We start from the raw sequence: 16,405 nt of genomic DNA on the forward strand, positions 1-16,405 counted from the left end.
CAATGTTTGATCAAAATCAGATCACAAATTCAGCCTTAAGAGTGGCAACGAGGTCAACCAAGTAGATTTAAAATGATCTTATTAATATGCATGGATCTTCATCATTATTGAACTCACCCAAGATCTTAATAATAAAGGCAAATATTCTAAGTTTGATCAAAACTGTTTCAGAAATATGACCTCCAGAATGGAAACAAGGTCAGCCAATACTAGACCAACTCATTAAATTTGTCGAAGATTTTGATAATAAAAGCCCACATTACAAGTTTGATCTAATATGACCTCCAAGGTGGAAACAAGATCAGCCAATCAGATACAAGATCATTTCATTAACATGTATAAATCTTGCCACTATCAAACTACAGTGAAATTTTGACGATATAAGCCCATATTACATGGCTGAATAAAATCAGACTAGTCTGAAATTTTGATGATATCCATATTACAAGTCTGAATAAAATTAGATTAGTGTGAAATTTTGATGATATCCATATTACAAGTCTGAATAAAATCAGACTAGTCTGAAATTTTGATGATATCCATATTACAAGTCTGAATAAAATCAGACTAGTCTGAAATTTTGATGATATCCATATTACAAGTCTGAATAAAATCAGACTAGTCTGAAATTTTGATGATATCCATATTACAAGTCTGAATAAAATCAGATCAGAAATATGGCCTCCAGAGTGGTAATGAACATTTGCTGATGGATGGATAATGCACAACTAATGCTGGCCCATAGCATAACGTTACTTGGCCTTAATGGCAGGTGAGCTAAAAGATATCTCATAAGGTTTCTACAGTTTTTGCCCAATATTTAACTGCCAGTCATTAATCACTGTTATTGCTTGAAGTCTCATGCTATAGAGTAAAACTGCAGTATAATATAAACACAGTATCACGAGCCAAAATGAAAGAAACATTTGTTTCCTCACGCGTACTTACATGTGAAACTTCTGAGCTGGTGCGCCACAACTCCTGGAAGAATTTTTCTATCTCCACCTTCCTGGCTTCTGCCACAGTTTTCACATGACTTCTTCCAAGTATCACCCTGTAACACAGGAAATACAACAGAACTATTTATGCCATTTGGAACTTGTGAATTAATGAAAGATAATCTTCCTGTTAAAGATGAGGATGATTTATTGCATATAAGATATCTATGCTCCTTTTTTTCTTATCTTACATACAAAAGGAGGACACCGTTTCATCGTTGATGTAGTGCATGTAGGATATAAGGGTCACCCTGTGGTCAATCTCTTTTCTTCTGTGAGCTATATGGTCCATTTACCATCAATAGGAAATGGAAGACTGTACAGAATAGGTGCCAAGTTTCTGACATGCATCTATCATTTGATATCACTGTGTTAATTCATTTCATCACACAAGATCAAAAATAATCCAAGGGTCAAATATTTAAGATAAATTACATGGGGGAAGATGTGACATTCATTGCGGGAAATACAAAAAGATTTGTTAGGGTTAGGGTTAGGCGTGTGCACAATACAAAAAAGATTTGTTAGGGTTTGGGTTAGGGTTGCGGGCAATACAACAAGATTTGTTAGGGTTAGGGTTGCAGACAATACAAAAAGATTTGTTCTTTATTTGCTTCTTTGTTCTCACCTTCCTGAGAGCTGTGGAAAATTAATAAGTGGAAACATGCTGACCAGCTTGTTTCGGAACTCTACAATTTCCTCATAAAGCCTGAAAATGTAGGATGGTAATTTCTGGTTTTCTCTTTCGATCTTCAATACATACACCTGAAAAGGTAGAATTGACAAAAGTAAAATATTAATCTGGTAAAATGGCACCAAGAAAACTGAATAGCAAACAAAAGTGAAGTACAAGATACAAAAATATCAAAAGCTCACTGTCAAGGTGAAAAGATAAGCCATACAAATCATATATATCAACTTGCCCATTTAAATTTTTGTTAGTAAAAATATCATATACTGACTTGCCCATTTAAATTTTTGTTGGTAAAAATATCATATATATTGACTTGCCCATTTAAATTTCTGTTAGTAAAAATATCATATATATTGACTTGCCCATTTAAATTTCTGTTAGTAAAAATATCATATATACTGACTTGCCCATTTATATTTCTGTTAGCAAAAATATCATATGTATTGACTTGCCCATTTAAATTTCCGTTAGTAAAAATATATATACTGACTTGCCCATTTAAATTTCTGTTAGTAAAAATATCATATATACTGACTTGCCCATTTAAATGTCTATTAGTAATTACAATGACATAAATAAAAGATGTACCATCTACATGCATCTGAAAATCATCAAAAAAATAATCTTTCAGGACACAGTTTTGAAACTGAGTTCTGCTTGTTTTTATCCAAGATACAAGTTTAAATAAATATCAATATGAATTTAAATAGAAATGCCAACATTAATTTAAAAAATGAGACATTTTGCAAATGTGAAATTTCTGAACAAGTGAAAAGTTCTAAAATTTACATGTAACACAGTCAAAAGTCCTAACAATAATATGTAACACAAATCAAAAGGCTTAAGGTTAATGTGATAAAAGTCAGAAGTCCCACAACTGATATGTAACATTTGTCAGAAGTCCTAAAACTGATAAGTAACAAAAGTCAAAAGTCCTGGAATTATTATGCAACACAAGGCTATTCACATTCTTGAAAGTTATGAAAATGTTGCTTAATTTTCAGTATTTTTTTCATTATACCTCTAACAAACTTAAACATTTTAAAATACATGCAAGACCATGACTTTTTAAGCATGACTTCAATTTCAAATTAAAATTGTTAAGTGTATAACCATTTTTTCCTACTGTTTTTAATCTTTCAAAGTACCAATCAAATATCTTCCAGGGAAAACTAGACCCATTTGAGAATCTGAAGATCTCTGAAAGTACCATATACTCACTTATAAAACAAATCCAACTGCAAACTGCACAGACCCAGGTCTGCTGTCGCATAATGTAAAAGCAGATCTGGGTCTGTGCAGTTTGTTAGGAGTAATCAGTAAACAAATCAGTAGAGCAAACAAGACAGTAAACAAATCAATAGAGCAAACAAGACCGTAAACAAATCAGCAAAGCAAACAAGACAGTAAACAAATCAGCAAAGCAAACAAGACTGATTCTGATCTGCAGATAACTTATGCTATGGCAGATCAGGATCTTTTGTTGTTTGCTGTTTGATTCAAATTTTAAGCCAGTATAGATGGTACTGTTCAAATACACCTCCCAGGGAAAACCAGACCTGTACAGGAATCTGAGATTGTGATTATTTTACTTCCTACCTCTACAAATCAAATATGCAAGCCTATCTCTGACTGAGAGCAAATAGTATACCTTAATGATCATAAAAGAACAGTCTCATGCCAAGCATTCTTCAAACCGAAAACAATTATCCAACAAAAGTAGGTAACAGAGGACAAAGATTAAGTTTGCACTGAGAAGAATCAAGTTGTTCAGAAATCTTTAAAACTGACACATTAATATCTTTGAAAAATGTGGATGTACCTGTTTGTGGATAAATAAAACATGGAAGAACCTATGTTTGTGGATTAGGAAAATGTGTGGTATACCTGTATTTGTGGATGAGAAAAACTGAGATTATATTAAATTAATGTCTCACGCTTCTACATGTATGTCACAGTCTCATGAAAGCTATTAATACAAGTAAATGAACAACATAGTCTGATCCCTGATGCAGTATTAATGGTCAATGGAAAACAAATTAACAAGACTCCAAGAATTAAAAGAATTATTAGCAAAATTGGATATAAATTAAAAATTAAAGTCTTCCTTCTTAGAAAATTCAAGTTTACAGCTAAAGTAAGTAGGGAAGATGTCTTGATGCAACTTTAGTGAAACCACAACAATGACACTGAAAAATCAATAGAATGTGTGACAATAGCACATTACATTTCAAGCACAACCTTTATTTCTTCATTAGTTCCATTCTACTCAAAGAGTTTCTCCATTGTTTTACATGGAAGGATGGAATTTCTCCCCATAATTTTGAGTTCTAAAACAAACCTGGCTTGTCAGCTTCTGAAGACCTGATTAAAACCTAATTGCAATCACAGTAATTAATAAGAGAAATAGAGAAGACACAAAGGCAGTCAAAACTATCATTACAGTTATATAATATATATATATATATATATAAACCACCATGTTGGCCAATTATGCACATCGGGTAATTCTGTGCAACGATATGACATTCCTGTAAACAATGAATCATGTATTGTTTTTGGTCGAATATCCAATTTGTATCAAGAAATAACAATCGTCCTTTTATTGAGAAAATGATATTCATGAAGTGTACAAAAATATCCCACATTTCTACCCTAAATGCAAATGAAAATATGATTTCTAAATATCAACATGAAGACTCACTCCATGACCTTTGTGAACTTGCAACAGAAAAAATCCTATTTACTAAGTATCTTTTAGAATAATAAAATAAATACATTACATAAAAGATAGAAATGTATACCATAAAACAATAATGCATTTTAATCCAAGTTTCCAATTTTGCAAGTTGTCCATAAGTAGTTTTATCACCTGCAATACAACATGTCAACTTGCCGATAGAACGAGATTCTCAAGAAATTACCTGGCATACAGTCTGTTTCTAAATTCTTTAGTGATTTTTTCCCATAAACGAGACGTTTTAAACATATTACATCCAATTCACTGTTATTTTTTTTATAAAATGCTGAACTTGACTCATTTTTTTACATGATCAGTTTAGTTGCTTAATATCGCTTGCCATTTATTGGCACTGCTGCGTTGAATTTTGTAAAACTAGCTAAAAACCTGACTTAATTACTTGACTGAACTGCTGACAAAAACAGTCCAAAGTAATATGTCTCGTTTATATAGCCCAGTTAATAAAAATTACATCTTTTCAAAGCTATGCACAGAATAGGCCGACATATCGCGAGTCATGAAAACACAGGGGTGGTATCCGGTGTGTCCAAAATTAATATTTTGAACAGAATATTCTGGTGACAATTGACTCTTTTCAAATGGTAATCATTGTAGTTTTTTATTTACATAAACACAAAGTGAGAGAGATACACAATCAATCAAGTTTGAGAAATATAATTATTTTTATTAAGCAGGAAATAAACCTATGCTGCAAGAATGGAAATTAACAAGTAACTCTGATCATGCACCAGCACCTTATTCCACTCAGCCATGTGTCATTCATGAATGGAACAAGGTCAAATATATAGTTTTCATTCAAGATAGATATAAGTGATATAGTTAGATCTATATACACAAAGAATTTTGTATACAGATGTACATTGCCATGATAGATATGTTTGTCATAATATTACATGCATCACAATACCATGGTATTAGGCTCCTCAAGAATTCTAGTTACAACCACAGAAAACTGCTTTTTCTCCTAATAAAAGTAAACAACTAATCATTTAATTCATCATCAAGAAAAGGGGTTGGTGTGTGGTTGGAAATAATGCTTATATTCCTTTTATTCATAATTTTTTTTAGATCATGGTAATTATATTAATCATTTGTATTATTATCTCAATAAACATCTTCATCATCCTGCCTGTCATCATCATCGTCCTATGAATATCAAAAGGACCTCAAGCAATATCAATGAAACATCTACCATATATACTTGCTTATAAGTCTGGTCCAACTGTAAACTGCACAGACCCAGCTCTGCCACTGCATTATGTACTGGCAGATACCCATCTATGCAGTTAGGAGTAATCAGCAGCAAAGACCCTGATCTGATGGCACATTATGTGCTAGTATATCAGGATCAAAGTTCTTTGTACACCTCTCCATCAATAATTCGCACACATCGGGGTCCAAAAACATCAACCGCACTATAATTGAAGCGTGAGTTATCGAGGGACCAATAAGAAAAAGCCAAAACTAATATAGGGATCAACATAATGGCAAAAGGGGGGTGGGGGTTGGCAGGTGTTGAATACTCAATTTCTAATCGAGCTGAGATTAACTGTGAATAAATATCTCTTCATTATGGTGTACTTTATTTTTTCCTCATAGAGCAACATTAATTTTAGGATAAATTACAGTATATTGCGGAGATCATCAAAAACATTATTCCACATGGTTTCCGTTCGCTTAACATGTGTACCACTTCACACATTGTGTACTATGTCACTAATTTGTGTGTTGAATTGGATACATTCTAGTTTTATTGTTTGATCCAACTTAGACGGGTTTTTTTAATTCAACGAATGAATAATGGATAGATAGATATTTAGATTTGATTGTGGTAAAAGTAAAATGAAAACAAAATCACAAGGGTTAATCATTACCAACATGAATTTAATGGATCTACACATTTAAAATGACCATGATAATACATTACCGTATGGGGCACGCTTGACAAATATAACTTCACATTTTGAAAAAATCAGTGATTTTTTTTTTGTCTTACTCCTTGATTTCTCTGCTGCCGAGCAAAAAAAATCCCGCAGATTTCTCAACTGAATGATCTTTACATAGTCAACATTTTGGGTCTCCAGCCACCATATGGCAATATTAAAAGATGTGGTCTTCTATGTATTGTTCACAGATGATTATCTCTCTGAGCTGGTTTGGATAATTACATGTGGCTTCCTGATTCGCTGGGTGTATCTTTCCTGACAACGAATTTTGTTTAATTCCATGTCGGCGCTGGAATCTCCAAAGCCAGCCTTGGCTTGCCCTAAAACGATATTCATTGTCCATAATTTTTGCCATTTTCTCTGCTTGGGCCTTGAGAATTGTTCCAGAGATGGGAACACCTTGTTCACATTGCTGTGTGAACCAAGTGTACACAGCATCATGTAATTTGGTATCTTGTGTAGTCCGTGCTAGTTTTCGTTTGACCCCATCATCTGAATCAACATCATATAAGTAATCCCGAAGTAACTGCTCATCATTAAGCCAGCTCAAAGTGTCAACTCAGCAATTTTTAGTTCATTGCAAACTTTGGCTCTTGCTTCACCATTATGAACCCTATTTATGATACACAGCTTTTCAGTCACTAAGTATGCCTTTCTGTTGATTCCTTTACTCTCCATGGTTACATTTACAAATGATTAAGACACATTACTGACTGGTAATATATACTTTAATGATGTTAAGTACTTAAAAATGTGAAACCATTTTTGATTGATCAAATAAAATAAATTTTGATAACGGTAGAACACTTATGCTCGGATTTAGATGCCTTTGAATTTTTTCTTTGTACCCCCCTTGCTTGATTTGATACAAAAAACATATTCAAAGTGATAAAACAACACAGGTATCTTTTGATTTTTTTAATGCAACAAACACTTCCCTAAGTTGTTGATTAAAACAAAGTCAGCATGTAATTAAGTTCCTACAGTTGTTGTTGTTGTTGTTATAGGGTTTAACGCCATTTTTCAGCACAAGATAGCCTATACATGGCGGCCAGTATTACTGGTGGAGGAAGAACCCGGGAAAACCCCAGAAAGAACCACTGACCCACGAGAAGCAACTGGCAAGCTTTCTCACATACCCACACTGGCCGAATACGAGACTCGAACCCCCGTAGACAGAGGTGAAATGGCAGTGATCCGTGATGGAGAGTGCTTTAGACCACTCGGCTACTAGGTAAGTTCTTACAGAAGTACTCACAGGTTTCTATATGACGGTTGACTGACTCTTTTCATGTTTTCACAGAACAGAATATGTTGCGATTATAATGTTTACACTGAAACAGAATTACAGGATTAGAACGTGACTTTGACACAGGAAGACATTTAGTTGGTGTTTGTTTCATTCTCTGCTGCCATCTGTTAGCATTTACCAGAAGTTTTCATTGATTGATATTTCACCAGATTGTTTATTTACAGTGTATTGCCAACTATTTATTATAAAATAAACTTACATAATATATGATATCTTATTTAGAACTTACAGATTTCACGATATCTTTACAGGCATTAATCACCATTTTTGATGATAAAACAAGCGATGTATCACGGTTTTATTTACCAATTCTTATCGTAATTTTTTCATGTTCAGCATATTTTAAAGATATTTAAAATATATTTTCTTTGGAAAAAAATCAGAAGCCATGCCAGATACCGCATTATAAGAGGGATTGCGAGTTATCCGGGCACGATTTATCAAGGGAGTGGTGTAGCTGTCTACATTATCTGCAGTTGGACTTGACTTACAAGTGAGTAAATATGGCATGCTGTCAGGCATCTTGAGAGTCTAAGATAACTAACAGAGCAGACCTTGTCATAATCAACATCTTTATAAGTCTTCCCCACTGAAAGAAAATACTACAAAATATCACCGCATGTATTATAAATTTCTGAATACAAAAAATCTGCATGTACTATAACATACTTTGCTATTTTATGAACTTGGATATAACACTACTGTGGCACAGCTCCCAAAGTTTAACAATTTCACCAATTTCTTTAAGTACTGTAAAGTGTTGTGAAATTAAGGATTTCGATTTAATAATTCGCTAAGATGTTGTGTATTCTTAGAGAAAAAAGTGCCTTACCATATGAATGAAGATATCAAATTTTGTTTTGGTAAAAGTTCATGTAAGTTGCATCAAAAATCAATCACTACACTCTGATCTTGTTTTATTTTTTAAAGATGTTAACTCATTACAAAGCTGATACAGTGCTCAGCATTAAGAGGTCAGTGTTAGGACTGGTTGGCCTGGCGTAAGGATAATATGACTGCGTGCGACATGATGCTATATGTCTGTGGCATGATGCCCAGTGCAAGACATCACTATACACTCATTAAAAAGCTGATATAGTGCTCAGCATTAAGAGGTCAGTGTTAGGACTGGTTGGCCTGGCGTAAGGATAATATGACTGCATGCGACATGATGCTATATGTCTGTGGCATGATGCCCCAGTGCAAGACATCACTATACACTCATTAAAAAGCTGATAATAGTGCTCAGCATTAAGAAGTCAGTGTTAGGACTGGTTGGCCTCGCATAAGGATAATATGACTGTGTGGGACATGAAGCTACATGTCTGTGGCATGATGCCCCAGTGCAAGACATCACTATACACTCATTAAAAAGCTGATATAGTGCTCAGCATTAAAAGGTTAGTGTTAGGACTGGTTGGCCTAGTGTAAGGATAATGTGACTGCGTGGGACATGATGCTACGTGTCTGTGGCATGATGCCCTAGTGCAAGATATGACAATTAACTGGCACACTGCAGACATCATAGCAATATAACCGCAATTGTTAAAGCTATGTTAAAAAGTCAAAACACGTATAGTATGACCATGTTGTGTAGACATCAACCACTGAATTGGTTGGTTATAGCACAATACAGTTTATATTATTTTGTAGACCTTGACCACTGAATTGGTTGGTTATAGCACAATACAGTTTTAATATTTTGTAGACCGTGACCACTGAATTGGTTGGTTATAGCACAATACAGTTTACAGTATTTTGTAGACCTTGACCACAATATGGTTTATGGTATTTTGTAGACCTTGACCACAAAACAGTTTAAAGTATTTTGTAGACCTTGACCGCTGAATTGGTTGGTTATAGCACAATACGGTTTATAGTATTTTGTAGACCTTGACCACTGAATTGGTTAGTTATAGCACAATACGGTTTATAGTATTTTGTAGACCTTGATCGCTGAATTGGTTGGTTATAGCACAATACGGTTTATAGTATTTTGTAGACCTTGAACACTGAATTGGTTGGTTATAGCACAATACGGTTTATAGTATTTTGTAGACCTTGAACACTGAATTGGTTGGTTATAGCACAATACGTTTTATAGAATTTTGTAGACCTTGACCACAATACAGTTTATAGTATTTTGCAGACCTTGACCACAATACAGTTTATAGTATTTTGTAGACCTTGACCACTGAATTGGTTGGTTATAGCACAATACAGTTTATATTTTTTGTAGACCTTGACCACTGAATTGGTTGGTTATAGTACAATATGGTACAAAGCATAATGTTGTTTTGTGGACTCTGACCAAAATGTTATAGTGGGGCTGGGGTTTCACTGTACAGCTAATTGTTCCTGAAATTCTGATATTCACTTTAAAATATTTGATAGCCTGGATCCATAAATATTTTACAAAATTAAACATGTTAAAAATCATTGGTTATCGCTGCTGCAAAGAAACCCAAATTGGAATCAATGTCAAATTGTTATGGATAAGCTTGTAACCCAAGTGTTTCAAAATCATAGGATTTATTTTTGTACCGCATGTTAATGCTTAAATTTCTATCCAAAATATAAACAAAAAAAATGAGTAGCCAAGTCCAAATGCCTGTGGCCAATTTTCAACCATTAGCATTAAGTCCAAATGCCTGTGGCCAATTTTCAACCATTAGCAATAACTCCAAATGCCTGTGGCCAATTTTCAACCATTAGCATTATCTCCAAATGCATGTGGCCAACTTTCAACCATTAGCATTAAAAGACGGTCAAACCCAGAAAGACTTGTGTATGAAGTGAATATTATGTTATTGTTTTCTTATTAAACAGACTATTGTGTGAATCAATAATGTTATGAACTGTCCTTGGAATTAAGAAGAGTATTATGAAAATCAATAATGTTATATAGTGGTCTTGGGATTAAACAGAGTAATGTGGAACAAAAATTATGTTTTGGCCTTGGGATTAAATAGAGTACCATATGAATCAATAATGTTACATATTGGCTTTGGAATTAAACAGAGAACCATATAAATATATAATGTTAAGTTCTGGCCTTGGGATTAAATAGAGTACCATATGAATATATAATGTTATGCATTGGCCTTGGGAATAAAGAATACCATATAAATATATAATGTTAAGTTCTGGCCTTGGGATTAAATAGAGTACCATATGAATATATAATGTTATGTATTGGCCTTGGGAATAAAGAATACCATATAAATATATAATGTTAAGTTCTGGCCTTGGGATTAAATAGAGTACCATATGAATATATAATGTTTTGTACTGGCCTTGGGGATAAAGAATACCATATGAATAAATAATGTTATGTACTGGCCTTGGGAATAAAGAATACCATATGAATATATAATGTTATGTATTGGTCTTGGGAATAAAGAATACCATATGAATATATAATGTTACGTACTGGCCTTGGGAATGTGTGTGTGTCTGAATTGGATTTTTAACGTAGCTTTAACAATTTTTCAGTCATATCGCTATGATGTCTGCAGTGTGACAGTTTAGAGTCATGTCCAGCACTGGGGCATCATGGCACAGACATGTAGCATGATGTCCCACCCAGTCACATTATCCTGACACCAGGCCAACCAGTCCTAACACTAACCTCTTGATGCTGAGCACCAAGCGAGGCAGCTGTTAGTACCATATTTTAAAGTCTTTGGTATGACTAGGCTGGGGATTCAACCCACAACCTAAATTACTAATTTATTCTACATTGAGTAATCAAAACGTTATACAGCCCTATAATGAGACTATCTTTTAATGAAGTACAGAATACAATAGTCCAATAATACAACTCTGTCTATGGGAGTCATTAATCATAATGCCTTAGAGTGAGAACACCTTAAAATAAAGTACATTATACGGTACTCCCACATTATAATGCTGTCCAATGAAGCCATGGAGTATAAAACCTTATAAAGAAGTACATTATACAGTACTCCCACATTATAAAGCTGTCCAATGAAGCCATGGAGTATAAAACCTTATAAAGAAGTACATTATACAGTACTCCCACATTAAAATGCTGTCCAATGAAGCCATGGAGTATAAAACCTTATAAAAAAGTACATTATACAGTACTCCCACATTATAATGCTGTCCAATGAAGCCATGGAATATACCACCTTAAAAAGAAGTACATTTTACAGTACTCCCACATTATAATGCTGTCCAATGAAGCCATGGAATATGCCACCTTATAAAGAAGTACATTACACAGTACTCCCACATTATAATGCTGTCCAATGAAGCCATGGAATATACCACCTTAAAAAGAAGTACATTTTACAGTACTCCCACATTGTAATGCTGTCCAATGAAGCCATGGAGTATAAAACCTTATAAAGAAGTACATTATACAGTACTCCCACATTATAATGCTGTCCAATGAAGCCATGGAATATACCACCTTAAAAAGAAGTACATTTTACAGTACTCCCACATTATAATGCTGTCCAATGAAGCCATGGAATATGCCACCTTATAAAGAAGTACATTACACAGTACTCCCACATTATAATGCTGTCCAATGAAGCCATGGAATATACCACCTTAAAAAGAAGTACATTTTACAGTACTCCCACATTATAATGCTGTCCAATGAAGCCATGGAATATGCCACCTTATAAAGAAGTACATTACACTGTACTCCCACATTATAATGCTGTCCAATGAAGCCATGGAATATACCACCTTAAAAAGAAGTACATTTTACAGTACTCCCACATTATAATGCTGTCCAATGAAGCCATGGAGTATAAAACCTTATAAAGAAGTACATTATACAGTACTCCCACATTATAATGCTGTCCAATGAAGCCATGGAATATACCACCTTAAAAAGAAGTACATTTTACAGTACTCCCATATTATAATGCTGTCCAATGAAGCCATGGAATATGCCACCTTATAAAGAAGTACATTATACAGTACTCACACATTATAATGCTGTCCAATGAAGCCATGGAGTATAAAACCTTATAAAGAAGTACATTATACAGTACTCCCACATTACAATACTGTCCAATGAAGCCATGGAGTATAAAACCTTATAAAAAAGTACATTATACAGTACTCCCACATTATAATGCTGTCCAATGAAGCCATGGACTATACTGCCTTACAGTGAGACCACTTTAATTAATGAAGTGCATAATAACTACTCTCACATTACAATGCTGTCCGATGAAGACTCACATTACAATTCTGTCCAATGAAGATGTGAAGTAAACAACCTTATAAAGAAGTAAATGATAAGGTACTTTCTCATTATAACACTGTCCATGGGAACAAAAATTATACCAACTTTTAGACAGGCCACCATAAAAATTAAGCATATTATACAGTACTCCCCCATTATCATGCTGTCCATGGAAGCCATTCATTATACCACCTTTTACAAAGACCACTTTATAATGACATAAATGATACATGTAAATTAATGCCACTTAATGTGTATATATATATATATATATATATATATATATATATATATATATATATATATATATATATATTCTTCTTGATTTATTTTTGAAAGCTGTTATATCTTGTATGTCTTCATACAGATACATAAAATGAGGTGCAAACAACCACCATGTTCAATCTTTGACTGATGTGTACCTTGAAAACTAACAATAAGCACTGCATTAACAGCACAGCATTCACTTCAATTCAATTAGCCAATTAGCAACAAAAAAAAGCCCCAATAAAAACAAAAGGTGTTCAAGTTAGCTCTAACAACAAGTGCATAAATATAATATATACAGTACTGATTATTTAAATTGGAATAAAAAAGTGTGAGGTTACAAGACAAACTGAATATTTTGGTAAAATCTTCACTACCTGGGGCAGGAAATGTCATATTTCAAGTGGCTAGTATTAATATTTCTACTGTATTGTCACAGTTTGCAGGTGGTTTGAAAAGCTACTGTGAATTTTGAGATGTCCTAACTGGATGTATGTAACAGTGTTGGTATCCTACACGCACTGTTAGTCATAAAGAAAGGTTAAGGCTCAGTTATGGATTTTGTTTTGGTAGCCCTTGTGTAAAGACAATAACTTTAGTACACATTGTTTAGGTAACCCTAGTGTGAAGACTATAACCAGTATTTTGTTTTGGTAGCCCTTGTGTAAAGACAATAATCTTAGTACACATTGTTTAGGTAGCCCTAGTGTAAAGACTATAACACCAGGATTTTGTTTTGGTAGCCCTTATGTAAAGACAATAACCTTGATTTTGTTTTGATAGCCCTTGTGTAAAGACAATAACCTTAGTACACATTGTTTAGGTAGCCCTAGTGTGAAGACTATAACCAGGATTTTGTTTTGGTAGCCCTTGTGTAAAAACTATAACCTTGGTGCACATGTTTGTTTTGGATCATAACCTTAGTACACAGCATTTTGTTTTGGTAGCCCTTGTTTAAAAACTATAAGCTTAGTACACAATTTTATTGGTAGCCCTTGTGCAAAGACTATAACCTTAGTATATATACATGCTTGTTTTGATAGCCCTGGTTTAATGACTATAACCTTAGCACACAGGATTTTGTTTTGGTAGCCCTAGTGTAAAAACTATAAGCTTAGAACACAATTTTTTTGGTAGCCCTTTTATAAAGAGCATAACCTTAATACACAAACTTGCTCTGATAGCCCAAATGTAAAAAATATAACATTAGTATGCAGGATTTTGTTTTGGTAATCTAGTGCAAAGACTATAACCCTCAGCACACAGGATTTTGTTTTGATAGCCTTAATGTAATGATAATAACCTTAGTATGCTGGAGTTAGTTTTGGTAGTCCTAGCATAAAGACTACAACCCTCAGCACGCAGGATTTTGTTTTGATAGCCTTAATGTAATGATAATAACCTTAGTATGCTGGAGTTAGTTTTGGTAGTCCTAGCATAAAGACTACAACCCTCAGCACGCAGGATTTTGTTTTGATAGCCTTAATGTAATGATAATAACCTTAGTATGCTGGAGTTAGTTTTGGTAGTCCTAGCATAAAGACTACAACCCTCAACACACAGGATTTTGTTTTGGTAGCCTTAATGTAATGATAATAACCTTAGTATGCTGGAGTTAGTTTTGGTAGTCCTAGCATAAAGACTACAACCCTCAGCACACAGGATTTTGTTTTGGTAGCCTTAATGTAATGATAATAACCTTAGTATGCTGGAGTTAGTTTTGGTAGTCCCAGCATAAAGAATACAACCCTCAACACACAGGATTTTGTTTTGATAGCCTTAATGTAATGATAATAACCTTAGTATGCTGGAGTTAGTTTTGGTAGTCCTAGCATAAAGACTACAACCCTCAACACACAGGATTTTGTTTTGATAGCCTTAATGTAATGATAATAACCTTAGTATGCTGGAGTTAGTTTTGGTAGTCCTAGCATAAAGACTACAACCCTCAACACACAGGATTTTGTTTTGGTAGCCTTAATGTAATGATAATAACCTTAGTATCCAGGATTTTGCAACTACTGTTTCTCAAATTAATATATACTGGAATTTGCATTTTTTTAATATTCTTATCTCCACTGCTGATTTCTTTCAGTATATATCTAAAATGCTGTGATGTTCCCTAAAGTAGTTTTGTCTGCAGGAACTGACTCACTGTACTAGGACATGTCAAACATTGCTCAATTCTCCAACCATTGTAAAAGAACATACATGTCAAATTAGGGATTTACAAATCCAACAAATCCACTTGCTCGATTCCCTGGAAAAGTTCCAATTTTGTCCCAGGGCAAGCTCAAGTTTGCAAGGCATTTTCCACCAGCAAGTCCAAAAAACAGAGGGATACAAGAAATTTTTATTAAATATTGGTAATGTTATACCCTGCAATCCTAACTCAATTCATATATTAGCACCTTTATTTAGCATTCCTGTGTAGCACAGCCTTCTTCTACATATAAACCTGATGCACTGAAGTTGACTATGAAATCTTCAGTATAGATGTGTTTGATGGGTGCATAATTTAATTATGGTGGTTTATGATACTCAAGAGATGTGTTTCAATCCTTTAAAACATCTTTAATAATTTATGACTATATATGCAACCCTTCAGGACAAACAACATTTAAGCAAAAGTTTCACTGGTTTATTCTCATGATGTAGATGATATTCTTTTTACAATACAAAACTATATTACCTACTACCATTTTTAAAGGCATACCTTTTCTCCAAAATGCTTTCTGAAAATCTACAAAGCATAGTAAAACATTTTATTTGAGTGCTTTTGTTGATTAACAAAGTTGATGAAAGTGTTGTCTATGTTGCCTGATGACGTGGAGGTGTTGAGGATAACATCTAAATTCTTTAGTGCATAATTTGAAAATATCCCAACTGCTGAAAAATTTAAAAAACCAATGACTTTTAAAACAAGAGAAATGCGAAAGGCATGTTATACACCCACCTAATGCTTAATAGTTCTCTATGTAAATACTTGAAATATGCATGCAGAAACTTGTTTTTGTCCTACTTTTAGTCAGTGACATTACTCTTGGACCATTAGAGGCCACCCTGATATGCTTCAACTTTAACCCAAGTGCAAGCCATCCACAACGTTTGAGAGAGGTCTGTGAAGCAGATATGTTCTGTCTTACGGCGGCATGTACAAATTTATATTCTATAGAGCTAAGGATCCAAACAGTCTA

At 33.9% G+C, this 16,405-nt stretch overlaps 1 protein-coding gene across 2 annotated transcripts in view; it reads right to left on the bottom strand.

The window, feature by feature from the left end:
- Positions 1-16,405, bottom strand: part of LOC149792439 (phosphatidylinositol 4-phosphate 3-kinase C2 domain-containing subunit alpha-like) — a 184,372-nt gene that overhangs the window by 25,848 nt on the left and 142,119 nt on the right. Inside the window, exons 33-35 of one of the 2 annotated variants that reach the window (XM_089971010.1) lie at positions 5,361-5,417; positions 1,627-1,763; positions 949-1,054 (exon numbers count right to left, since the gene is read on the bottom strand). In XM_089971010.1, the coding sequence (XP_089827136.1) occupies positions 949-1,054; positions 1,627-1,763; positions 5,361-5,417 (300 nt within the window). The remainder of the gene's footprint in view (positions 1-948; positions 1,055-1,626; positions 1,764-5,360; positions 5,418-16,405) is intronic. The other variant, XM_089971011.1, reaches the window with a different exon arrangement.

Source organism: Sinohyriopsis cumingii, chromosome 9 (assembly GCF_028554795.1).
Source record: "Sinohyriopsis cumingii isolate HCF-2022 chromosome 9, ASM2855479v2, whole genome shotgun sequence".
In the NCBI taxonomy this organism is placed as follows: Eukaryota; Metazoa; Mollusca; class Bivalvia; order Unionida; family Unionidae; genus Sinohyriopsis; species Sinohyriopsis cumingii.